We start from the raw sequence: 27,291 nt of genomic DNA, 5'->3' as shown, positions 1-27,291 counted from the left end.
GTACTACTACTTAACGTCATAGCCCTTTACGACCCCTTCCGTCGGTTAGTACCTCGGGTACTAGGACGTTTCCAGTAAACGTAGTATTCGTACTTAGTTTACTTACTTAGTTACTTAGTACGTACTACGTTAACACACACACCACTACACAACGACGACGTAACGGAAACGTAAACCGAACCGTAACGTAACGGTAAACGTACGTACCCGTACCCGAACGAAGGAACGGAAACCCAACTAAAACCGAATACGTACGTACGAACGACATACAGATATATATACACGAAGAAGAAGAAGAAGAAGAAAGAAGAAGAGAGAGAAGAGGAGGAGGTAAGAGCACAAGACTCTTAAAAAAAAAAAAAAAAAAAAAGGCAACAAAAACAAACAAACAAACAATGTAAAAAGGGTTTGTGTGTTCCCTGGCACTGTTTGATTTTGTATTCAAGAAATGTTAACTTCTTATTTGGGAAAAGTTAAACTTTAGAAATGTAGTTGTTGCATGACCATTTTACAAATCACATCTGCATTCTCTCGGGAGGTAGAGGATGCTTCTCTTCTCACATGGTTTGATTTAAGCCACTCTCTCTGAATTTTGATGCTTTATGCAATAAATTTTGGATTTTGATCTTCTTGGTACTGCAGCAAGCTGTTGCTGTTTGCAGTGAAATGTTGCTTTATAGGAGTACAATCAAAACTAAGAAATACATCTTGACTTAATTTTGAGAAATGAAAGGAAAAATTGCCCAGGTGGTGTTTTCTGCTCTATTTGAAGTACTTGATTTAAGACTGGAAACAAAGATACTTGCATGTGTTGCTTTCATGGTGATTTTTATAATTGCAGGCTTGAAATGTAACTTTCATTTTAAAAGCCATATGCAATACATCTTCCATAAATAAGCACTGTTCTGAGTGCCTCATTGGACATAGTCCTCTCTAACAACACAGCTCCCTTTTGCAGCTTTTAGCAACCTGTTTTCCTTTTTCAGTGACTCCATTTCCACGCTGAAATGAGAATGTCAGTATTGAATAATATTTACAAAACAAAAGAATTGTTGATATTATGTTTAGATTAGATAAGTCTTTTTTCATTAAGCCATCATGAGTGAACTTCTTTGTATTGCTAGTTGCCAGCATGACGTTTTGAGTTATAGCCATAGTGGCACACAGCCTTACTAAGATACATCAGCTTAAGCGTTTATCTTCCTCTGTCCCATTTCCTGACTCACCTAGCTGTACCCCGAGAGTCAGGTTGTCCATACCTGGTTACATTGCGTCTGTCTTGGTGAAAAGGAAAAGCTGCACTTCTTGTAGAAATGTGTCTTGTAGAAGTTGGTGCATGAGAACATCTGTGGTTTTGTAAATGAGAGTTCTGGCTGCTTGCAGGAAGAAGATGGCACAGGGGGTGATCAGGATCAAGAAGAACGGAGATGGAACAAGAGGACTCAACAAATGCTTCATGGGCTTCAGGTACACATTATCACTTACTTTCTCTTCTGGATGTGCCCGCTGGCACTGTTGACCTGAGGCGAAAGTTTAAGTAAAGACTTTATTGTCAGAAGCTACAGAATTAAAATATCAGCTCTATCGCAGGGAGGACAATGCTCTTGTAACTGACCAAATCCTAATGTAACTGCCATGTTTTTTCAAATAACATTTGAAACAGAACTTTTCACTTATGTGTTCTCCAGCCACACTTTATACACAAGTAAGATTCTCAGAAATGCAGTTTCTAAAATAACTGAGTTTGTGTTCTTGCAGTGAAACCTTAGCAAAGCGCTGACTTAGAGCTCTGTAAGAATAGGCAAACATCGTCAAGGTGCAGGAACAAAACTGTTTTGTGGGGTGTTTACTCCCAGATGGACTAGTCTGAAATCATCTGTGCTACAATAAGCTGAATCTGCAGCAACTGGGGGAATATGACCTTGACTACAGTGCAGCATTACTTTTCAGCAGGTGGCTTCAGACTGCCATTGTCAGTCTGCACAACAGATAATCTTCTGTAGAATGGATTCTTGCTTGCTAGAACTGAAGGGCTTTTTCTGATAAGAAAATTGAATGCCTCTGGTCTATACTTGAAGTTGAGTGCAAACTCGTGTCTGCTTGCATGTAGGTCTGCCTTTTGCTTTTAAGTCTGGTTTGTGGTTCCTACCCATTTCCTCCCTTAATTATTTTGGCAACTTTTGAGATTGTGGTTTCACTGGAGTGTCAATCCCATCCTTCTAAGCTGGCTTTGTTTTCCAAAGTCATCTTTCTTGAGGTGAAATTAGTCTCTATCTGCTGATAAAAGCTCATTGTCACTATTGTGTCTCTGAAGTTCTGTTACAGTTGTGGAGGGGTTTTTTTTTTTTTTTAAAGTTGCTGAGTTTTCGGTCAAGTAAGATTTAGTGGTAATTTCTGTTTTCTCAGAAATACATACTCAAGCAAAAGCTTTAAATTTCTGGAGCGTGAGCATGTGACATTGAAGACTAATGTGAACGAAGTCAGTTTTTTTGCTTGCCTGCAAGAATTCTGCAGGCTTAAGATTGTTTTAAACTGCTTATATGGATTAAGTCTAACAGGCAGCTAGGCAGTGCACCATCACCTCCCCAGTGAGATGGGAGACTATCAGAAAGCTAAAAACAAGAAAGTTTATGGTTTGATGTAAAGATGGAGTAGCAGGTGAAGTGTAGTTGCTTGCACAACCAAAGCAAAATAGGGAACTCATTCCCTACTTCCCACCAGCAGGCAGATGGTCAGCTGTTTCCCAGCATAGTAACACAGTTACTCGAGACACGTCCCACACTCCCTTCCTTTTCCCCTTATCCCCTAGATTTAATTCAGCATGGCATCGTATGGTATAGAACATTAGCTGATATTCCATATCAGTTGGGGTCACCTGTTGTGGCTTTGGCTACTCTTAATATCTTGTGCATTTCCCAGCTTTCTTGCTTTGGGGGGAAGCATGAGAAACAGAAGCCTCGATGCTGTGCAAGCACCGCTTAGCAGCAGCTAAATCACTGGTGCTTTATCAACACTGCCTTGATCACAAATTCAAAACGTGGCACCAGATGAGCTGCTATGAAGAAAGTTAATTTTGTCCCAGCTAAAACCAGTACAGCTGTCAATTAAAAACATTTTTCAAATGTACAGATGTTTAGTTGGTAATGTTCCTTATTTTTCTCTCTGTTTAATCATGGATTTCTTACAAGAGCTTCAGAATTTGCCTTGGGCCACATCTAGCTTTGTTTGATTGTCTCCTTCGTGTGCCCAAAAAAGGATCAGACTGGATAGCTGAAACATTAAATCTGTAACGAGACTCAAAGTTAGGATCTGTTTAATATGAAGTAATTTCATTTGGCCAGCTTAGTATCTTTTCATCTCATTGATATTCCAAAGTAGACAGCTCTGTTTTAAATTGAAGATTTAATGAAGATTAAATGAAGATTAAATTAGTAGTTGTTGTGGGCAGCAAACAAATGTATTTCCCTGCATCCTTTATATTCTGGCCAGGACTTTAAAAATAAATAAATAAATAAAAATAAACAGTTTTTGGATACTTTGTTTCAGACAAAGAGGATTTTTAGAAATAAACAGGCTTTCACCTTGGAAAATGATGCCTCTTTACAGAACCTGAGCTCCTGAATTACTTTTTGAACCAACAGTTCACAATTCTATTTGGAATTATTTTCAGTCTGAGAAATACAACAGGATTTTTTATTTCTCTTCACAAATAGTTGTTCTGTAGTCAAAAAGCTGGCTGGCTGCTGATATCCAAAGCCTTTGTGTTATACTACAGTGTTTCTGGAATATGTGGCCTCAAGACTGTTTTGTTTTTTTGTTTGTTTTTTTTTTCACCCATTTTGGGGGCTCTTAGTTGGTTTCATTTAGATAAGATCCATGTGCAATTTATGTACGTGTTGTAGTGTCCCTACCCAGTGTTGAGTCCATCACAATCCTTCCCAGCATCCCTCAGATGATAACAAACAGAAACTTGCCAATTGCTATTCATGCTTGTATGCATTTTTTAAATTTGCCTTGTTGATGTTTGTGTTTTTCAGAGAGCTCTTGCTAAGACTGGAGCAGAATCCATCAGTTTGCTTGAGCTGTGCAGAAATACAAATAGAAAACAAGCAGCTGCAAAATTCTACAGTTTCCTGGTACTTAAAAAGCAGCAAGCTATCGAGCTGACACAGGAGGAGCCTTACAGTGACATCATTGCAACTCCCGGTCCCAGATTCCATATTATTTGAATGGTTAGATACAGCGGAGCTAGTGTTTGTTCACTAGTGTGTACGTGTATTGCCCCATCTGTAGGGCCCTCAAGACCATTGCAGAAAACTTAGATTTTATTGTCTGTATAAAGTCCTTGTTGGGTTTTTTCGGGGGTTACCTGGGTTTTGTATTTTAAATTGACCACTTAAATTTTTAGTGAAACTGCTGGGGTGGGAGGCTTGAGTTCCAGCTGCAGAAACCAGGCAGCTCAAGGACCCAGATGAAGATTGTGCTAAGAATGCCGAGCAGATGTGTGCAATATTGGTGCATGTAACGTTTGAGTATCATGACAATGTCTTACTATCATTTGACTAGTTAATTCAATAGTGATTTTAAAACCTCTACAAGTAAACCTGAATGGCCAACCTATTGTCTGGTTAAAAACTTTGCCAAACTTGTCTAAAATGTTCGGTCTGCTTCTCATAGTTGTGGTTTTTTCCCCTTCCTTAGATCTCTGTGCATACCGTGGGTCTCTTACAGCTGCCAATATGAAAGGTAGTGCCTGATACGTCAGCTTGCTTTGTCACTGCATTTTTGCAGTCGGATTTTTGTAGCCCTTGATGCTAAGGGGAAATGGGTGTCTGTGGAAAGCCCTTCCTGGGAGTGACACCATTACATACATGAAAGGACTGGACGTGTGTTAAGCATTTTAGACGAAACATAACTTTCTACTTATCACCTCATTACGGTCCACTACTGTTAATGGCTAATTACTGTTAATAAGCATCAAGTGAGAACTCTAGCCATTTCATTTAAACCTTCTAAGATATCAAAATACTTTAGGTTTGTTAGAGCTGTATATAAACTCCAGACTTTTTAAAACAAACTTCTAGATTGTAAATTATCTGATTTTTATGAAGCAGGCTTATAAGGGTAAGAAGAAAAAGTTGAACAGATTGCCTCTGTAGAGGTGCTACATTCAGATACCACCTGTACTGAAAGGCTGAAACAAGCTTGAATATATAGTGTGAACGGGCATAGTTCTGCTTAATTGTGTAGCGTATTAATGACTCTTTGGATATATATTTATGGTTTTAGTATTGATTTTCCAGTAATGCACACTCCTGTGTTCCAAACGTTTTATCAGATTTGTAAGAGAAGTCCCATTTGATTTTACATACAAACAATGAAGCTTTACCGTTAGATCAAGTAGTACCAGAAATTATGTGAATATATTGATTATGGAAACCTGTCTTAACTTTTTTTAGGGCAAAATTATTCACACTGAAGGTTCTGGTTTTAATGTGGGCACTTTGTGGTGTAATTTTGGGACTGAAATTTCGGTGTATACAGAAGTGTAAAATTATGTGAATGTTTTAAAAAAAAAAAAAACAAAACTGCAACTCCATGATGATCATGTTTTAATAATCCTTGGAAAAGTTAATTGTATAAAATTACTGCAGCTTTATTTTCAACATGATGTGCCTGTAACACCATGGTTTTCCCCTTTGTAAAAAGAGACATTGTAGATAACTTGAATGTTTAATTATAGAACAGGTCATTCGTTTCTCGTTACACTTTTTAGTCTGGTTTTGTTGCTTTTCAAGGATGATATTCTTGAAAATAGTTGATGCTGTTATGTATAACTTTTCTAATAAAAGTTGTGTTATAAGCCGTGATGTGTGAGCTCCGTATGTTCTTTGAACACCTTTCAATTCTGTAGCAGGGACCTCGTATTTACAGATGGCTTATTTTGGTATTAGGAGTGGAAGCGTACTGATAGAGCTGCTGGAGAGATTTAAAGCTTGAATGTGCAAATAGATTTACCGTCAGGAAGGAGAACTGACTTCAGTGGCCATCCTGTGGTTTTGTTCAGGCACTCTATGCTAGGAATGTCTGTGTGGAAAATTAGAGGAGACTCTATAAAATGATTCATCTCCATGCCAGTCCCTTCCAAATGCCAGAACATATCCAGCCTGAATTCTTTTAGCTCTGCAGTTCTCTTTCTTCTAGAATTGCCTCTGTGAATATGTCAGTGCTTCTGAAGATACGTGGTCCTTGTAGATCCAGACACTTGGATCCAAGCCTGTAAAAGCAGCAGATCTCCTATGGAGTCCCTCAGGTTACATGCAGAGCTTACACAGAACTTACACAGAACCCAGGGTAATGAATTCTGTTTGACTCGTGCTGTCTCTGGGAAGTGAAGAACCTGGATCCAGTAAGATAACTTCATCACACACAAGTGAACTGTACTGCTTTTGCATTTGAGCCACCTTTGGAAGCAACTGATTCTGTTTGTGCTGCAAGTTTGCAGGCTGGCCCGTGTTGAGCTAGGTTGAGTATGTGCATGTGTGCAGCTTATCTCCACTGGACAGTCGAGAGTTGTTCTTCATTTCTTTGACTAAAGCTCTGTAAGGAGGAGATACTAAAGCATGGGACCAGAATGAAAGGTGACTCCTATGGGGTTTTCTCTGGTTTAGGATTATCACATCTTTGTCAACAATGTTGCACTTTGCACCACTGGAATCCTCACCCATCACAAATAAGAGTTTACAAAGATGTACTCCTGGTGATATTGAACATAATCTGAAGCGATCTTTGCAAGCTCTGCTTTGTAGTGCAGAGGATTTGTTACATGTTCAGCGTTATTGAATGTGGCCTGCATGTAATATTGAGAAACATTTCTTGGAAAGCAGGTTTCACAATAGTATAGTGATGACCTATTGAGCAAGGACAAAGGAATGCTGATAGACAAAGCATTTGCTCTCTGATACGACCATTTGTTGTATCTCCAAGAGATGTATTTTCCTGATCTCACTGTGCAGATGTGAGATGCAGCAGTGCTGCATTACTTTGTTTCTCTTTACAAAGATACTGGAGTATTTAAAACAGTCACAGAATGGCCCAGGTTGGAAGGGACCTCAAGGATCATCAAGCTCCAACCCCCTGCCACATGCAGGGCCACCAACCTCCCCATTTAATACTAGACCAGGCTGCCCAGGGCCCCATCCATTCTGGCCTTGAACACCTCCAGGCACGGGGCATCCACAACCTCTCTGGGCAGCCTGTTCCAGCACCTCACCACTCTCTCTGTAAAGAATTTCCCGCTGACATCCAACCTAAATCTTCCCTCCCTCAACTTAAAACCATTTCCTCTTGTCCTGTTGTTATCTACCCTTTCAAAAAGTTGATTCCTCTCCTGCCTGTAGGCTCCCTTTAGGTACTGAAAGGCTGCAATGAGGTCACCCTGCAGCCTTCTCTTCTCCAAGCTGAACAAGCCCAGCTCCCTCCTTTGTGGGGGAGGTGCTCCAGTCCTCTCATCATCTTTGTGGCCCTCCTCTGGACCCTAAAACAAAACTCCCAAAGCTGTAATGTGCCTTTTGTTATAGTTACTCTTCAAATAACAGTTTAAACAATTTTATGAGTCAACCAGTAGCGTTCAGTTGGCTTTTTACCTAATAAAAACTACTTTCCTTGCTATTTAGTGAGCAGCAACATCTTCTCCAAGTACTTCTCCAGTCTTCTTATGTGGGACTTAGACGTGATTGGTACCCTTGCTTTAAAATGTTCCTTTCTGCTTTATCGTTCAGGCTGGAATGTCTCCAGCTTGTTTGGCTACAACAGTTCCTTTCCCTCACTGGTGCAGTACAGTGCAGTGAATGCCTCTGTTACTGCTCCATCTTTGCAGGCAGCAGGTTTGTTCTCTCTTGAAATCTGAAGTATTTACAGCAGTGCTTACCATCCACACACTGCTCTCCAAATGACTTCTCCCTTGTGGCTGAAAGAAAAAGCAGTTCATAAATCTAAGGAAAACATTCCTGCAAAGGGATTCAGTAGGGAAATTAATTCTCTCCTTGCGTGTCTGACCACCTTGAAGATAGACTGCTTTGACCAACAGCGAGAGCTGTTATTGTTCCAAGTGGGTTGAAAGGAGGGAAGCAAGACAGGGAATGTTACCTATATCTGTAGAGTGAAATAGCTCTTTGCAGGATTTATGCAGAGGACTTTACAACTCGGAGAATTTCAGCTGATTTTTAACATTGCTAAAAGTACTGGCTGAAAGTATCGTTGGAAATCACACTTCAGTTGCTAATGAAATCAGTTTAAAATCCTATTGAGTGGCAGCTGCCATGTGCAACTTTGCTTTGGGAACTTTGTTGGAGTCACTGGGATGTCTTGTTGTAGTATTTGGGATGCTGGGCTGAGCTCGTCCTTGGGCTGAGCACTTCCTTGATTGCTTATTTAGCTTTGGCCTTGTGCGCTGGTGTTCTACACCTGCAGCTAAAGGAGGTCAGCCTTCAAGAGGCTGTTTTCCACGCTCTGTTGCCATCCAGCTGCTGTGTGAACGTTGAATGTGCCTCTTTGTGGAGGTACATAGGGAACATTCTGGGGGGGAAGCTTTCAAGTATTCTACTCGTGAACCCAGTTCACATTCTTCCACATCCTTTTCAACCGTTTTTCTTTTCTTATGCCTAAAAATAATAGCCTAGGTTCCACACTGTGAACTCTGCAGTGTGTGTACGTCAAAAAGCGAAAAGATGAGGAAATAGATTATCTCAACTCGCACAGAAAAAAGGACAGGACTCTGTTTGCTGCTAAACTGAGGGTGAGCTGAAGCCACTGGGGAGATAGGAACAGGAAGTAGAAAAACAGAAGTTTTCCCTTGCTATTCTCACAGGAGTTCTTCTTACATTTGTGTTACTTGAAAACGTTATGTGCGGAGAGTCCAAAAAACTCCAGAAACACAGCTAGGAGATATACTAGCCAAACGTTAATGTTAATGTTGTGTTATAAGTCAAGTGCCAGAAACTTTCTGGGAGAACACACCCTCCAATTTCATCTGGCCCCAGCTATTTCCCAGCAGCCAGGAAGGAAACAAGCAGTCGTTTGGCTGCCATGAGTCGGCTCTCTGCATGTTCTTCCCCTGCTCTCCCCCTTTTCTTGTTTGCCCAACTTTTGTTTTCAATAAAAATATTGAACATTAGAGCACAGCCTGAATCTAATGCTGAGTAATTGAGGACCGTGCGGTTGACCTTTAATCACGGATGTTTATAAACGTTGTTTGACATCGATCAAGAATGCATGCAGTAAGAAATACTGAATTTGCTCCTGACGCTTAACATTCTTCTAGAGCAGACGGGGGTTGAAAGCCAGTGTTGTTCTTTATGTGAAGGGCTCTTCTCTGAAGTAAGCTGTTCTGCTGCCTTCTTGGAGTAGTTCCCTGTCTTGCAATACCCAGGTACTGCTGGCAATTAGTTGTACCCATCATCTAGATTTGGGGATGGTAGAAACGATTCAGGGTAAAGCCCACCAATAGAGATGTGTGGGATTTTTTTATTTTTTTTTTTGCTTTTCAGCTGGATCAGTTCCTACGTGCTGCTCGCTGGGCAGCCATACAAAAACCTGTGCCAGAACAACGCAAGGAGCACCAGGCGGGAGAAGAGAGGAGGGAAGGGATGAGCACTGCTTTTTTAGATGACTGTGCCAACTTTACATGTGTGTTAAATTAGCCTCGGAAAAGACTCACTGTAATGCTATTTGAATTCAGGAGTCCCAGCACTGGCCACAACTGGCATATTGACATGTCTACCATCAACTGGTGGACTGCCATTAATATTCTGCATTTTTGAGGCAAAAGTTGAAACTTGGGATATTTTTAAGACAGAACTCAAGTCCAACCTGTGCCAGACAATGCATCTGCGCTTCCTATTCATTTTGTATACATCCCCATGTCAATTTGGAGCAAGGCAGAATCGGAGTCAGCGTGCACTGCCCATCAGAGCATGCTGCACATTGCAGTGGATCGATGACTCTGCAGCAAATGAAGGGCGATACCTTAAACCGTCCCACTGCTGAGCATTCTGAATGACAGAAAATTCAGCAGAATCTGTTGTTGTACAAATGAAACTGTTTCTCATGTTCCTTGACTCCAGGACTGATCTCCAAAACAAAAGAAATGCTGATGTTTCAGGAATAAGAAACCACAGTCAGTGTTGTGAGAAAAAAAAAATAGGAGAAGCAGTTTAGCGTTTGGATACAAAAGCTGAATTTGATGCTTAATGTAGGAACATTTCTCTGTTAGGTCAAATAACGGATGGGAAACTCTGAAAATAAGCAAAATGGATGGTTTTGAATTTTGTAATCGTGTGAACACAAACTTGCAGCCAGTCCTGATGAAGCTGAGGGAGGCAGCAATGAGCCAGAAAAGGCACAAAAAGATCTGGAATGGTGGCTGCTCCTTAGCAACACAAGCCACAGCTTTTCTCAATCATTTCTCAAGGCTGAAATAAGTGCGGAAGACACCGGGTGCTTCCAGTGCTTAGTTTCATCTTCACATCTGTCAGAAGTAGTTCCAGTTGGTTTACTGTGGCAGTCTGCTCCCTGCAGCATGGATCGGGGCTGGGATCTCTGTCGCCTTTGCACTGAGTCTGTGGAATTACACAGCAGCTATACACAGAGCTGAAGGGGTAATACTGCTGTTGAAAAGGTTTCAAATCAAATCCCAGAACAGCACACCTGCTGCCTACAAGAGGAACATATACGGAACACTTAACCCACTCCTGGCTGATCTATGCTGGAGCAACACTCACCCCCCCGTTCTGGTTCTGTTGTTTCTTTGGCAGTGGTGACACAGTCAGCAGAGCACAGCAGATGACAAACAGTTTTTACTGATTACTGATGGGTTTCTTTTGATAAGGCCCAACTGAGTGAGCAGTTCAGCTCTGGTGCAAAACTGCAGTGGGTATTTTTAATGCAGCCCATCCTAGGAGCCAGCACACTCTGTCCAACTGCCCAGAGCCATTCCTTCAGGGAAGTGGCAGATTGCTCCCAACATGCAAAGCCAAGCAAGAAGGCTGGGCCTACCTCAGAGCTTTAGATCTGCCTAGATAGGTTTGCATGTATACTTACCTAAATTATTTTGCATTTATGGCACCCTTTGTTCTCATGACCCAGTGTGTTATGAAAAACTATTCTGGTTTGGTGTGATGTACAGATCATTGACTTCCCCAGGGAAACGCAGCCATCGCTACATCCAGCCAGATGTGCTGGGCATATGGGCAGTGGAACTGTATGGTTCTGAAGACCTTGGGGTGGACTAACAGTGAGAGGACTGTGGGTTTGCATCCCACAGAAGGAGGAGGCAGAAGGTCCGCCATCTGTGAGGGGAATGCAGCAGGGGAAAAGCAGCTTGGCTGCTTCTGCGGCCGTGACACCCGTTTGAATGTCATTTCCAGGAGTTGGGACGGGGATGTGATGAAGACATCTGCCTGTTCAGAAAAGGCTCACAGGTGCAACCATGAATGTGTTTTATCTCTTTGTCCTTTCCTCAAATCCTCCCTCTATTTCTATGGCCCTTGAGATCCAGTTTTTCTGCTGTAACTCATTTTCTTGCTTAATTTCATGTCCAAGACTTTTTCTCTCAAAGGACCAGATTTCTGGATCCAAGGGTTCCTGTGCTTACTCCCAAGAAAATCATTCTGCATTGGAAAGTAAAGCACACTGTTACCTTACAAGCAAATAAGACATAGAATCAATGAATTGTTAAGGTTGCAAAAGACCTCTAAGATCAGTTAGTCCAACTGTCAACCCATTACCACTGTGCCCACATCCCTCAGTGCCACATCTACATGTTTCCTAAACACCTCCAGGAATGATGATTCCATCACCTCCCTGGGCAGCCTGTTCCAACACTTCACCACTGCTTCTGAGAAGAAATTGTTTCAAATATGCAACCTGAACCTCCCCTGGCACAACTTAAAGTCATTCCCTCTTGTCCTATCTCTGTTACTTGATAAAAGAGACCAATACCCATCTCACTACAATCTCCTTTCAGGGAGCAGGTCTCCCCTGAGCCTCCTCTTCTTCAGACTGAACAATCCCAGTTCCCTCAGCTGCTCCCAGTAAGATTTGTGCTCCAGACCCCTCACTACCTTTCTCTGGACATGCTCCAGGGCCTCAATATCTTTCTTGTACTGAGGGGCCCAAACTTTAATATGGGACTTGAGGTACGGCCTCACCAGGGACAAGTGCATGATCAAAACCTGGATACTGGACAGCAGAAAGACACAACTCATTGATTTCAGTGATAACCTGCTCCTACCTCCTAAGCGTGGTACTTCCATTTTTATATATTAATATCTGGTTTTACTTAACAACTGAACAGTAATATTTTTTAACTTATCACTTTTTCCTCACGGGAAGATGAGATTGGTTACAATATGCTTGGACACATGGCACTGCAATATGTGTGATTGTCATCTGAGATGAAAACGGGCACATGGTATCAATGCCTGTGTCTGGTTGAAGGAGACAATACTGTTTGAGAAACGTATCAGAGCTGTTAGATTCCTGTGGTGTAATGACTGTGGCTCACACATCATTTCTGAGTACACAGATAAAACTTGGCCTGAGTGTTGTGCTGTCAAAAGGGAAAACGTATGCTCTGATACTATAGCCTCCAGTTTGGTATGGAGCTGCCAGCTACTGTGTTCCCTGACAGCCACACACCTGTGGTTTGCCCACTCCACGGGAACTGATATTTTCCACAAGATGCAAAAGTATGTGAAAAGGTTCCCATCTGAGCTGCAGTTGGCAAGTTGCCTGCAATTTGAAGCGCCCGTTGGCCTTCCTCTCCAGCAGAAGAACTTCCCAGCCTGTCCTACTAGAAAGCCTGGTCGGGGCTGACCAGGGTGAAGCTCGTGTGAAGAGAGCCATCAAAGTGCTGAAGGTGCATACCCTGCCTTCTCACCCTTGTATTGCGTTGACTCAAGTATGTCACAGCTGCAGAAAGCCGAAGCTCCGTTTCCCTTCACCTGCCAGAGGGAAAGGAGAGCAGTAAGGTAGAGAGAGCACTCTATTAGGGTTAGGGACCATGTCACTTGGCTAAGACTTGGAATGGAGTACGAGGACAAGGCCTATGAAGATGGAGGAAAAAAGTCTTTATGCTTTGTAGTAGGAATGTGAAAACTGTGCACTTTTAAGAGAAGTCTAGCTGGTTTCATCTGCACATCGCACTCATACAGATGGAAGTAGGGAATGCTTGCCCATGGCTGTCTTCCAGCTGCTACAGTGAGTAGCGACTGGCTTTAGATACAAAGGGGTAGCTTGAACCGTTATGGTAAATTTGGTACCAGCATTTATAGCAAAAATAATGTTTTAAGATCATTGGACCAGCCTGTCACAAGGGGTATTATTTGAAAACTTCAGCTTCTAATTAATGCTGTCTAAAATTGTTCTACTCTGGACACAGGATAGAAAAATCCAATTTAACTGAAAGGTACAGCAGTGAGGTGCTACGCATATGAAGTTTGATTGCACAACTAATTAACTTATAATTTGACAAGTCATCAGTACGATACATAGTCTGCACATGTTTAAAACCTCCTTCTATTAATAGATCCTTAGGTCCCAGTTAAATGTAGTAGAAGTATCTAACATTTAAACCAATCCCTTGAAAGCTACAATTTCTATGTATTTTTAACTCCAGTCACCTAAATTAGATTTTTTTTTTTAAGGCTTACACTTTAGAAGCACCATAAAGTCTGGTAGGTATGAGTTCTTGATGAAAGCCATGTAGTGGTGGCAGAAGACCAAGAAATTAAGATTTAAAGGAGTTAATTTCCTGCTGACTGAAGGTTGTGTATGAGGTCACATGCATTTATCTTCCATCACGACCCTGTATTTTCTTCTGGAAGGGGAAGGGAACATGTCTCCATGGCACTTCTGCACTGATACTTTAATCTGGGAGGGCATCAGTGTAAAAGAGGAACTAAGAATCTAAGTGATCCAGAGAAGGAGCTTTAATTCTTGAAATATTTAAAAAATTATAAGATGGAAACTGCCCATAGAAAAATTTCTGTCCACACTGCCATGGAGGCACCCAACCTATTCCTTCTGTGCCTGTTCTCATAGTCAGAAACCTTTCCCAGAAGTAACATTCCTGAATATTCTGTTAATGAATCTGCAAATGTAGTCACTTGGCACTCCGTTGTTTTTCTCTGCACTGGCAGTTTGTTGTTTCTTTCAAATGTTCATCTGGCTCTGTTTTGCTTAATCATGGGTCTCCCAAAGGTCTACGCTAATGAGTTTCTGCATTCATACCATATGCTTCCTTTGCCATGGAGAAGTTCAGTTGTATAGCAAACAGACTTTGAAATTCTTTCTATTCCCTTCCTCCTCTTCCCTCTAATCTGAGAGGTCTTGTTGGCAGAAAGGTCTTCTTCTACCCTTCTCAATAGAAGTGGTCCACATCATAATTTGGATCTGTGGCAACACTTTGAAAGGAATTGCCCCTTCCTTCTAGGTTCATCTTTGTTAACCAGCTTTTTTTGGAGCCTTCATTTGAAGTCCCAAAGGCCAAGATCATCCACAACTCAGGAAGTGGTGGCAGCTTTTGGTGATAAAAGCAACCAGACTCCTACTGAAGGAGCCATGCTTCTTATTTACTGCCAGGTGTGCTGGGGAAGCTCTGCTGCTAAGCAAGGAGAGGGCTCTGAAGGGTTTAGGAAACTCCAGGCAGCTAGAAGATCTGCACTGGAACACAGTCACTTGGGAAAGGCCAAGCCAACAGCCCTAGAGATAATGACAGACAGCAAAGGAAATCACCCTACCTGTTCAGCTGATAAAAACAACCCATAAAAACTGATATTCTAGATGGAGAGTTTAAAATCCCATTAGCTATTCTCCAGTAAGGAAACAGCGCAACAGGGACAGTTCTTCATGACAAAATCCTTAGAGGACTATTTTTCCCACACTTTCTTTCGATCACTCTCACTCCACTATCATAAATTCCCATACTGGGGCATTTTTGGCAGAGATCTGCCATCAATAGCAACTCTCAGCTTAGTGAAGTGTCACAAATCCACCTCCAATAGCATAAAGGATTTCCTTCTTTCATTTTCCTCATATGAATACAATGATACAATGGGAGCAACTTTCAAATCATGTCCCAGTTTTTCAGAATCTTCTCAGATTGTCCATCAAGTTAAAGGTGTACATAGGTATTGTCTCATCTAGGTGAATGCAGGGCATATTTTCTGGTACAAGAACCTATCCAGTGGCTGCAGCTCTGGGACATACGAAAGAACCTGGTGCATTTGGTCCTAAGAGATGCTCACTCCAAGACAGCTGTGTTAGAAGATCTGGGCAGGGAGCCATTTGTGCTGTCAGTGCACAACAAGCACGACATGCACCTGAAGGGTAGAAACAAGATCAGTGCTGTTGACATACACTGGGGTTTGGTGAAATTGTGCAGAAACACAGAAACTTAGAATGGCTTGTGTCGGAAGGGATCTTAAAGACCACCTATTTCCAATCCCTTGCCAGGGGCAGGCTGCCACCCACCAGCTCAGGCTGCCCAGGGCTCCATCCAGTCTGGCCTCGAGCACCCCCAGGGATGGGGCACTACAGCTTCTCTGGGCAGCCTGCGCCAGCACCTCACCACTCTTGGAGCAGAGAATTTCCTCTGAACAGAAGAAGAGTTCATATTGGTCAGCAGCACTGAGGTGGATATTTCAAAACACTCCTGGTGGTGAGAATCCCATCTAAGCAAGTCCCACCACAGCTGAAGGCCACTGGTGATGTCCTGCCCTCTCCTTTGTAAGTCCATTTTGAGTGAGAAGAGCACTATCACCAGTAAATAGCATTTTGCTCTGAGAGATTAACTATCTTTCAGGCAGTGGTATCAAATCTTAAGTGACTATATAGGCATTGCCAGAAGAGTGGAAGACAAGACTATGGTTACATATCCAAGACATCAGCTCCAGTTTGTTCACTGAAGTTAGAGCTGCTGTATTATTTTACAGCATTTAAAATGTTTGCCAGATGTTTTTCATATGCACTTTTTCTGTTACTAGGGATTTTCTAGTTGTATCATTTTGTTTTCTTTTGTCTAGTTTTATAGCCACTTCCCAGTGTTCAGGATGCTTTAATATAAACACTGGGCTCACCTGTAGGATGTGCCCTTATAACTTGGCTGTCAGTTACACAAGTTCAGATTTTTCACCAGCTGGCCAGACTTCTTCAAGCAGACCAAAGAATGTTGCATTAATGTATGGGAAGAGACTTAATCTACTTTTATATCCATTTTCAATAAAACACAATTTTCTCTGAAAGATCTGCCTAAAACCTTTGTCTCCCAGCTTGAAATATATCTCTGAAAGTAATAAAATTTTCCATTACACCAGCAAAGTAGTTATTAAATTTTATTTCTGTGCATATCAGAATTTCCTATCCCTGGAGGGATGTCTTCTGTGCATCACTGCGAACCTGATAAATGAAGTACAATGAATCCAACTGATGTCACACCATCACAGCAGGGTTATTATGAAACAGGGCAAAAGTGTCTTTACAGAAAAAGGCTTTTATGTTCTTAGGATACTCGGAAAGCTCTTGCAAAAATTAAGATAAGGTGTTCTACTCCTCTATGTGAATATGATGGTTTGCCATATACTTCAGTCATTAAGACAAAAAAACCCCTGTGATGGATGACAAGACTACATACAAAAATAACAGAGCTTGGTGATAAATCCATAGTGCATCTTTTACCTACTATCTTTCTAATACTCCATCACATTGGGAGTTTCTCATTTAAGCCTCCTCAGCTGTTGCTGTGTTCCTTTATGGTGGTGATGGGTGGATGGTTGAACTAGATGATCTCTGTGGTCTTTTCCAACCTTAATGATTCTATGATTCAATGATCTTGTGTTTTCCATTACTAAACTCAGACTGTAGAACAACAGAAGAAGTGTGGTATCTTGTCACATGAAACAAAAACTGGCTGAAATGGAAGCCTTATTGAAGGGACTGTTATTTTCTCCTTGGGTCTCGATTCTTCCATCCTCGGCTGTCGGACCATGGAGCTGGGCTACCTGGGGGACACTCAGTGGTCCCAGCCAGGAACACTGTAGATCACATCGCACAGGGTTGGCTCTGTGTCAGTGCTTTTTGGTGCTGGGACGGACAGAAATGGTGTAGTGGCTGCCCACACACTTGGTGTTTCATGCTCTCCTTATGCTTCACTGTGCCAGAGAAGGTTTAATAATTGAACTCTGCTAACCAGCCAAGACAGCAGCCAATGATCCTCTTCAAAGGATAATCATTAGTATAATGGTTTAACACAAGACTAACAAGTGACACTATCAGGAAATATAAAGCTGTTTTATCAGGATTAAAGGAAACAGTGGATGTTTCTTGTGCTGAGAAAACAAAGCTAACATCCAGACATTACAATTATAAGGCCAAGTAAAACTGAGACAGTATACGGCCATATAAACTGAGGCAGGGGAGGTTTAGGTTAGATATTAGGAAGAAGTTTTTCACTCAGAGGGTGGTGACATACTGGAACAGGTTGTCCAAGGAAGTTGTGGATGCCCCGTCCCTGGAGGCACTCAGAGCCAGGCTGGATGTGGCTATGGGCAGCCTGGTCTGGTGATTGGTGACCCTGCACACAGCAGGGAGGTTGAAACTAGATGGTCATTGTGGTCCTTTTCAACTCAGGCCTATGATTCTGCGATTCTGTGATTCTGTGATTCTATGATTCTATGTGCCAGTTGGGTCGGTTAACCCACGAGGTGCCCTTTTGTTTTAGCTGGCAAGGGTTGGGGGAACCCAGATTGGGCCTCCTCATCTAACACATGGCCCATGCCAGGAGTTCCTCCTTCCTCTGAAATAGAGGTGTACCAAACACCAAAAATGAACGGAGCTACAAAATAGCAGTCCAGAGGAGGAAGATAGGCTCTTTATTTTTTGCTACAAGAACAAGATAGATGGAAGAGGTGAGTTCTTTCCATGTTAAAGAAAGGCAAACAGCTTGCTGGTCAAAGGGAGAGAACTGGCTGCTGTGCAGGATCACAGCTCAGCACAGATAGCCATGTGTGTTTGCTTTCTCAAGGGTTCTCTTATGTTTTGTTGTCCTATTCCAGCTGCTGTCTGGTGGTTGTTTCCATGCTCAGTAACAGGGTCAGGGCCATTCTCTTCTCAAGACATTTGATGTGTGAAGGAGGGCACCTAACAGAAACCTGTCCTTGACCCCTGTACTCCAGATTTCTTTTGGTCAGGTTGCTCTGCTCTTTTTTTCTCAGGTACCTGGGAAAAAAGCTCCTGCGGTAAATGCATGCAGCTGCTCTTAAAGAGCAAAAATACAGAATCATAGAATCACAGAATGGCTTGGGTTGGAAAGGAGTTTAAATATCATCCAGCTCCAACCCCCTTCTGTGGGCAGGGCTGTCCCCTACCAGACCAGGCTGCTCAGGGCCCCCTCCAATCTGGCAGATATTTGATCCTTCCTCAAAATAACCTCAGGCAAACTGGTATCTCCCTTGGACAGCTCTTTCATCCGGATGTGACAACAGTTTCAGTGTGCTGGGGTCTCTGACACCCTCTGGACGTATCTCAGTTTGACTTTGTTAGAAGCAAAAAGAAAATGCTTTTGGTGCTGCAACATGCCATCCTGATATACAGACACTTGAGATTTGTGTGTAGTATGGTGACTGAGATGCCTCTGGAAGAAGGCTCCCCCGTGTTAGAAACAACAGCAGCTCCCTCATAAAAGGATTAGGGGATGTAGCAGTCTCTGGAGAAGAACAAGATAGGGCTTCCCTTGCGCAGGGCCCAGCCCTCCCAGTGCTTGGGAGCAGACTTTGTGGGTGCATGGGCAGGGATGGGTCTACTGTTCTCCAGTACTCTGCTGCCATCTTGAGAACCCCATCTCCAGCCCACACCTCGAGTTCTGATGCCCGGCATCAAGTCAAAGCTACCTCAGTTCTTCCATTATTCCCAAAATTATTTGCTGGACTTAGAAGAGGAGAGCTTGGCACAGAGAGATGCATAGCAGATAGCACAGATCAAGCCAAAGAGTAGAGGGGATACCTCACACCTACTGAGTCGTAAGCAGAAAAAAACAACACACTTTTCCCTCTACAATGCGTGCTGGTTACAGGGATATGCAGCTCAAATTGTGATAGTAGTCAGGAATGTTGTAAAATCCATTTGCAGGTCACATCTCACAGGCAGGCAGGCTGTCATCAGCTCTGTTCTTGCCGTTTCATTTCCACTCGCTCTCATTCATGTGGAAAGATCCTGGAGCGCCTTGGGCTGCGATCTGTTCGGTTCTATTTTTGTCTGTCTCCTTGCTGAAGGAAGGTGATTTCTCACATGTGCTTGTTTTCCAATTATCACTTGTTGAGACATACCCCCTGGCCACATTACAAAGAGAGTCAGGTGGCAAGCACATATTTACAAGTCTTTATTCTAAAGCACAGGGTTACCTTTATTGATCCGAGCTTTGAATTGAAGCTGCAGGGACTCTCAGGAATCACATTTCTCACGGCTGAGTTGATCCATCCTCCTTCCCCTCAGAGGATTAAGTATGTGGTGTACCTGTGTGTGTGACTGGAGGAAGGAAGGTCCGCTGTATAAGGCTTAAAATAACTAGCTATATCCTACAAGATGCTGCAAAGATCCCATTGTATGTGATATTAAACAGGCTTTTTTGCAGCTACCACTCACGCTCTGCACACCACGCTGCAACCCAGCTGCTTCCTTCATCTCAAAAGCTTAATCTTTTAGGTGAGGAACATTAGTTTGTAAAGCACTTTATCAGGAAAGCACAGACTTATGAGAGGATGAGCGGGTGAGCCAGCAGAGCAGTGGCCTTTCTGTTTGCTCTATCCACTAACAAGATGCACGGGATTACCTTTGAGCTCTCTTGGCAGCATAAGTTTGAAAATTGGAAAAAGCGTGACGATAAATGAAATACTCCCGTTAGCAGAGAGCAGATGGACTTGTTTTGCATGAAAAATTAGCTCAAATATTGACAGTATTGCAATACCACGTCCAATACAGGAAAACAAAAGCGTTCTGCACCAGCTCCTGGCCAGCCACGCAACGGTGAGAGCGAAGGCACCGTCCTTCCCACCATTCCATGTCCCAGGCCCCAGCACACCCAGTGCCACCAGTGGGACTGTGCTGCAGCAGCCGTGCTGGCAGTGCTGCTCCCTCCTGCATGGCTGCGTGGGATCAGTGTGGGTAAACCCACAGCCACCAGCAGCCCTGCGTCCGGAGAGATCCCAGAAATGGCACAATTCCCAGTGAAGGCTGCTGAGAGGAGGGAATCTGTTTTGCTGATGCTGTCAATGTTTCATGGCTCGTAACCTTTGCTTTTTTTTGGCAGCCACTCTGTCCTTTGCACCAATGCGGTCAGCAGCTGTCTATCCTCCTTGAAACTCGAACAAATTTGACATTTTCCTGCAGTTTCTATTTCTTTTGTGAGTAATTTATCCCAGGATCTGGGATCTCCAGTGTTTCTACCAGCTGTTTTCCCTTTCCAGCTGTTTACACCCATCTGATGGAATGATTTCATTAGAGCAGCTTCAAGCTCACTGCACTCAATTGCTCAGATTCTTTTACAAGTCACTGAGATGCAGTTCATTTTTCTTGTTTGTAGTTCTGAAGACTGAAACTGAGCTGCACCAACATGTTAGCTGTTTCTTACTCATCTTCTCATTTACAAACACCCTACTTCTTCTAGGCAAGCAAGACACTCATTCTCTCCCTTCTTTCTACGCAATATTAGAACCAGAAAATCAAATCTGTGAACCGACTGATAGAGTTTTTAATCTCTTAGTTCACATGTTCAGCCTGTGGTGGTTTGTTTTGGCTCTGGTTCATACAAGAAAAGTAAGGGATGTAAATATGATAACTGTAAGGCCAGAGAAATGGAAAGGAAAAAACATATTTCTGAGAGTGTCAGAAGGATGCAGAAGGCAAGGGTAGGAGCTCTCTGTATAAAACATAGGGACAGTGAAAGCAGAGGTCCTGCACTGTCCTTTGTACTCAGTACTGGAGATTTCCATGAACAGCAGCTAACAGAAAGCATGCTGGGAACGATATGAAAACTATAATATTGCTGCAAAAAACCTGGGCAACTAATTGCAAAGTTCAGTAATAGCAACTGCACCAGACAGCTGGAATGGAAAATGGCTCCAGAAAGTATGATTACTCTCTCCACCAGAGGCTTTCTGTTGAAATTCCTGTACACTAAGTGGACTATTTCCTTACCAAACATGACAGAAGGCAAAGCTGATGTAAGGTGCTATCTATGTGTGAACCATAACCATTGCTAAAAGCCACTCTACTGAACAGTCTGACACATGGTACTCTGTCTACAGTAAGAACAGTCGTTCTATCCGTGCCTAAATCATATTCCTGAACAGTTTCAATCTGTAAGTGTTTAAGTTAGAAATAATTACATGTTTTAACAGTGTTCTGGAAAAATAAGTAGCATGAGAAAATAGTCCTTTTTTCCTGTTCTGCTTTGTTTTCTGTGCTCACTTCTGTGCCATGTTTGCTCTCCAAGTATTATGCAAGGAATTCATACTAATCTGAGAGAAGAACCAAGAGGCCTGGAAATACCTTGTTTTAAATTACACCTACCCTTGGGCTTCTGACCCATGGTGTAGTCTAACAGAATAAACTGTAGTGGTGGATTTTATTTAAGTGGATTTTCTCAAAAAGAATAAGCAAGAGAGTTTACTCATAAGGCAGTGAGGCTTAGTCCACTACAATTTTGCCAAGTTAATTAAGAGTGGAACAACACAGTGATTACATCAGGGTTCCAATTAGGGCTAAATCAATAAACCAATGGGTTCAAAGCATGATATCACTAAATTAACGCAGCAGGTAGTCAGACAGAAATGCAAGATTGGCAATGCAGGGAACTGCCTTGAGCTAGCCCTGTTTCAAACTCTACTGAAAGCAAGAGACAAAATTCAAGGAAGAGCAGCTTCCTACAGCTGCAGGCTGCAGTCCAACCAGAGCATGAAATATTTTATCCTGTGAGGAGTCATCTTTGTTTGAGGCCCATGCCAAGGAGACATGGCGATCCCATCCCGCTTCATTTTAAGGAAGAGTTTAGAGAGTTCTCCACTGTTCCTCTTCATGCTCGGCTGCTTCTAGCAGTCACAGGTTAACTATTATCTCTGAATGCCACAGCTGCCAAAAACTTCTCAGAAAAGAATCAAGACTCCTTCCATGAGTTCAGAGGCTTTGATGTAGACAGGAGCCCACTGCCTGCACCACAGCTCCTCCCACTCCCCAGGAACTTGTTCCCAGTAGTGGAGGGCCAGGCAATGCCCAACCTGTCTGCCTGGGCAGCTCCTCCAGCAGAGTTATTGCTCATTTTATTTAAAGTCCCTTTAAATTCAAGCTTTCCTATTTCTCAGAAGAATACTGCAGATTCTTTGGTATGGATGCAGCTTTCTGGCTGCACTGCCTTTATCCACGCAATTTCAGGGGAAGGAACGCTGCAAAGCAAAGCACAGTGCTACTTTCCAAACACTTCACGTATTTGCTTCTCAGAGTGCAAGGAAAACAAGTGAGTTTTTATCTGTGCAGATTCAGTTCAGGCTTCACCAGTGAAGTTCTGAGAACCAAACTCTTAAAAGATGCTTTGATGCTTAAAGATATTGGCAGATGACTCGTAGGGCATTTAGTATTGTTTTTTATGGTTGATTTGTAAACTTTTCAGTTGCTAACTTTCACTCAGACCTGTGCCCTCAAGAAGTTCAATGCCTAATAAGTGAGTGCAATGACTAAATGAAAAATTGTTCTATAGACTTTCCAATGCTTAAAAAATATCTAGTATTAAGCAGCTAACTGCAAAGTAGCCAAATGGATATGGGGTATCTTTCTCTACACTTATCCATTTTGAAGTACTGTTTCAGTCTAGATGGTGACTGACAGTTAAACGTGATCTTAGGAATTTTTAAGAGCACTATAATAAACTTAAGATGCAATACTATTTTCTGTCACAGGAAAGTTATCTTTGCTTTCATTTCTTTGTGTGTGACATAGGGTAGAGAATTATGCTGCTCTCTGGTCCGTCTTCAAAGGCACATGGAATAAAAGGGAGAGAGGGCCAAACCTCTCTTAATCCAGGTGCCTCCACACCTGATGCAGCACCATCAACAGTAATCCATCAATAATCCCTGTCCTAGTGCAGAAAAGTTCTCGTGGTCACCAGACCACGCAGAACTGTCGGAATGGCCAAATGATTTATTCCAGCTGAAATCATTTTTATTGTGTGATGACTGGGAGTGAAGCCTGAAGAGCATAAATACCTCCTATCTGGCAGCCCAGTCAGTGCTTTGCCACGACTGGGTAACTCCTGAGGCAGGCAATGATCTCCCTGCCATGGACTTCTACAGGACAAGTGAAAAATATGAAGAAAGTCTGTTGTGTTGCAGTGAATTCAACATAATTTTAATGAATCAAAAATAAATCCATGATAAATTCATTAAGACTTCTCCGTGGGGCTTCCAACCGACATCCCACAGCCAGGATTTAAGGGTCCTGAGACAAGACCTAGACATTTTCCCCTTGGATGAGGCCCAGGGAACATACTAGCAAGATAAATGCACATGTCTCTCCCCATCTCCTTTCCTCCTCTGTAAAACATTTAGGCTTAGATCTTCCCTGGAGATAAATTGGCACAGTTTCACTCACTGCAGTCGAGCTGCAATGATTTATGGAGGCCCTATGCATATTAAATCACATCAGTTATGGCAGAAACAGAGGGAATATTGCAATCCACGCTCCCTTCTGGACCATCACATCCCCTTCAGTTTCTGTTCCCCAGCTGAATGGTGTCCCTGTCCTCAGCTGAAAACCAGACTCTTCCTATGTTTTCCCATCTACTCACCTGCCTGTTCCTTCTGGTTTAGGGACATAAAGCCTCTTCAGGAGCAGAGCTGCAACCCCAATTTTGGTAGAAGTTCAGTGCCCACACGCCCACCTTGGACAAGTCAGCCTGGCCCAGCTTACTACATTAGCACAGGCAAATTCAAGGCTCCGTACAAGATTTTGGGGTTTGCATTTAGCAGACCTCTGCAGTAATTAATACAGAGGGCCATATGCTGATTCTGCAGAGCCTATTAATCACTTTTGCTGAGACAGAGGGAGTGTTTGCACAGAATTCTCGGAGATTATCACCCTGGCTCCGGGATTTGTCACACTGCATTACAAATGGTGTTTTAGTGAGCTCCTCAGGTCCCAAAGGGCCATAACCTGTCTGAGGCAAAGTCAAATGTTGTCGAGCAGCAGAGGTTTCCCAAGAAGGAGCTTATCTGTTCCAGATTGCTTGGTTATATAAATAGGAGCTTGATATGAGATAGAAACACAATTAATTCCTCAAGGATTACATTTGATAATGGCACTGAAATTAATCTTCAGTGGCAGAAATAGCACCGTACATTTCAGGGAGTCTAAGTAAAAGCCTATAGAGACATCCACTCTCCCACCAGAAACACTAACTTATTTTCCCTTTTAAAAGAATTATTTTGCTATATTTTTATCTTGTCAACCTATTGATACTTCCTATTTCAAGGTATTTTAATAGGGGCTAATGAGTTTGTGGTTTTCCTGCCTGAGCAGCAGGCTGAGCAGATTACCAGCTTTCAGATCAGCTCTCCCAGTCAATCCCAACCTGGCAGCAGGAAGAACCAAGTGTGAATTAGTTGCTCCTACCACCGAGGAGCTCATTCAAGAAGATGTAACAGGTTATCTCCTGGGGTGGCTGGGAAACTCATGATTCTCCAAAGAAGTGCTGATCACAAACCCACTCCTGCACAGGTTTACCAGCCAGGCAGCCAGGTGAGGATGACCAGAAAGCTAAGAGACTGCTGAACAGTACATGTTTTCATGGGTATGCTATCCATTTCTCATTTGTTTGTTCTGTTTCCAGATACCCTGCTGAAATTCCATTGTCTCAAGCTTTTATTAAAAGTAAACTTAGCAACTACGTAAACTTCCTTAAACTTATTGTTATCAATTAATTTTTTAGGTTAGACTTTCTTTTCTGGGCCCAATCTACTTATACATGTAAAGGTACCCTGTGCACTCCCCAAACTTACAATCTCCATCTGCTAAGTGTCAGCTCTGTCCAGCTCACAGGGGGCTGAAGATGCAAAGGCCATGGGCATCTGGCTTTGATGCAGAGATGTTGATGTAGAAGTCCAGCTGAGGAGGAGCAGTGCTTACATCACTCAAAAATACCAAACTGGTGTTGGTTACTGCTTGGTGGTTGAGTAGGCTGTCAAGAGAAATGAGACCAGGGATTGAATGCACAGCTTTGGCCCAATGACTGTGAAAATGCTGAGAAAACAGAACAAAACAAAACAAATAAAAAATGTGATTAAAAAAGCACAAATGTGAAAATGTAAAATTATGGCTCGAGTCTTCCTCAGTACAGGGGTGCCACAACTGTTTGCAGAGGAGGTAGGTTTGTGTACTGTAAGAGAGTAGCTGAGAAAGCCATAATGAAGTGACAAGTGTAGTTTTAAAAAGCATACATGAAAGAAAAGTTTTGTTATTAAAAAGTTTGGTGATAATGTATTTTGAGCAATCCTACCACCTGCAGCTTGAGTCAGCTAGCTACTTCAGAGACTACTGGAAGGCACCAAACAGATGGTGTGTTTTTGACACCATCAGGTTGTGGGCAGTGAATATTAGTAAACTGGCAAGTATCCACTAAAAATTATTCCAAAGCAGATAATTAAATAAGTTATAAATAATGACAAAAAGAATTCTCAACAGTTGAAAAAGGAGTGAGGGGAGGAAACAACATTTTTTCAGATGAATTACACAGCCGCATTTCTTACCTTCTTCTATCCTATTACACATAGAGACCAATTAAAAATCTAATTAATTAAACATCCCTTAGATATCCTACATTACTGAAGCTAATTATCTGACATTTTGATATGGTCAAGCATACGTAATAACAATGTTCTACTTCACATTAGCATTAAGAGATAACTACAGACTTGAAATCAAGATCTCCGGTATCACCAAAAGCCAGACAGGAACAAGACTGCTGATCAGCGCCAAGGGGTGATTTGTACAGATGCCATATCCCCATTTTACTTTCACTATCTTCAGTTCAGAAACTTGGCAGGCCTGTTTGAGCTCTGCTTGTATCCTAGTCACTGACTTTGGATTTCTTGGGCAAATTTCTCTCTGGCTTAAACTTGACATCAATTGTATTGTTCTTGTTTAGGACAGCAAGAGATCTGTCTTTTTTTCTACACAACATAAAAAGGAAACGCTGCAGCTTTGTAAGTGTTCTACCAATGAAGCCGAGACCTCATACCATTCTTTTATATGCATGTTAATTAATAAAGAATATCTCAAGTAGACAAGCAGCTCCCATTCTGAAAACTCACTGTGGACACTGAGAAATGAGGTCTGTAAGTAGGACAGAAGTACAGTCAGAAGAGTTGGAGGAATAAGTCTGTTCAGATAATCATCTAAATTCTACGGTCTACCAGTTGTTGAATGAAGACTAGTCTCATACCATAGTGTTAGTTCAGTAGTCAGTTGACCTGTGTGTGCTAGTGGTCATAACCTCTGCAGAGCCCAGGATCTCAGGGAAATATTTATACCACCACTGCACAGGCAAGGAGCCAAGACACGTCCACAGGTAAAGGACATCTATGGGCACAGAGCTCAGGCACCCTAGGAGAACGTGACAAACATAGAGCTGAATGCAGAGCTCCTCTTCTCAGCCTTTTCTCCACTCGTGAGCTGTAGGCTTCACACCAGGTTGAAGAAGATCCTTCAAAGTGGAAAAAAAGATGAAAGAAAGGAAAAATCAGAGCTTTATGCAGCCACGAGTGGCATGGGAAGGATGAGTAAGGAATGACTGATAATGATTCATCCATTATATGGGCTTTCAGAACAGACAAGAGAAGGTATTTCTAACAGAACAAGTTGAAGCTGCATAACTCCTTACTGCAGAAAATAACAGCAGCTAAATGCTAACGTGGTCTGAAGAAGAGACTAGACAAATTACTGAAACCAAAAGCTATTGTGTGCTGTTAAAACAAAACACTTCTTTGGGGCCAGGAACTTGCTAATAAATTGTCAGGAAGTCAGAAAATAATCTGGGGAAGTACCTCAAAATTGTTTTACCTATTTTCATCCCATCCCTGAGGAACAGCTTTTGGTCGCTCTTGGAGATGTGATGCTGGGCTCAACAGATTTTTGGACTGACTTAGACCAGGTATGCTTATCTTCTTAGAAGCTGAGAGAGAAATTAGAGAG

General features: G+C 42.3%; 1 protein-coding gene across 1 annotated transcript in view; it reads left to right on the top strand.

Moving 5' to 3' along the window:
• The window catches only part of RAD21 (RAD21 cohesin complex component), a 16,573-nt gene extending 10,705 nt beyond the window's left edge, over positions 1–5,868 (top strand). The window contains exons 12-13 of the mRNA XM_010709247.3: positions 1,384–1,467; positions 4,038–5,868. Of these exons, the coding sequence (XP_010707549.1) occupies positions 1,384–1,467; positions 4,038–4,229 (276 nt within the window). The 3' untranslated portion in view covers positions 4,230–5,868. The remainder of the gene's footprint in view (positions 1–1,383; positions 1,468–4,037) is intronic.
• Positions 5,869–27,291: the final 21,423 nt, after the last annotated feature.

This window comes from Meleagris gallopavo, chromosome 3, assembly GCF_000146605.3.
Source record: "Meleagris gallopavo isolate NT-WF06-2002-E0010 breed Aviagen turkey brand Nicholas breeding stock chromosome 3, Turkey_5.1, whole genome shotgun sequence".
Taxonomy (NCBI): domain Eukaryota; kingdom Metazoa; phylum Chordata; class Aves; order Galliformes; family Phasianidae; genus Meleagris; species Meleagris gallopavo.
Note: the sequence above shows the minus strand (reverse complement) of the source record. Positions and strands in the feature narration are given on the sequence as shown.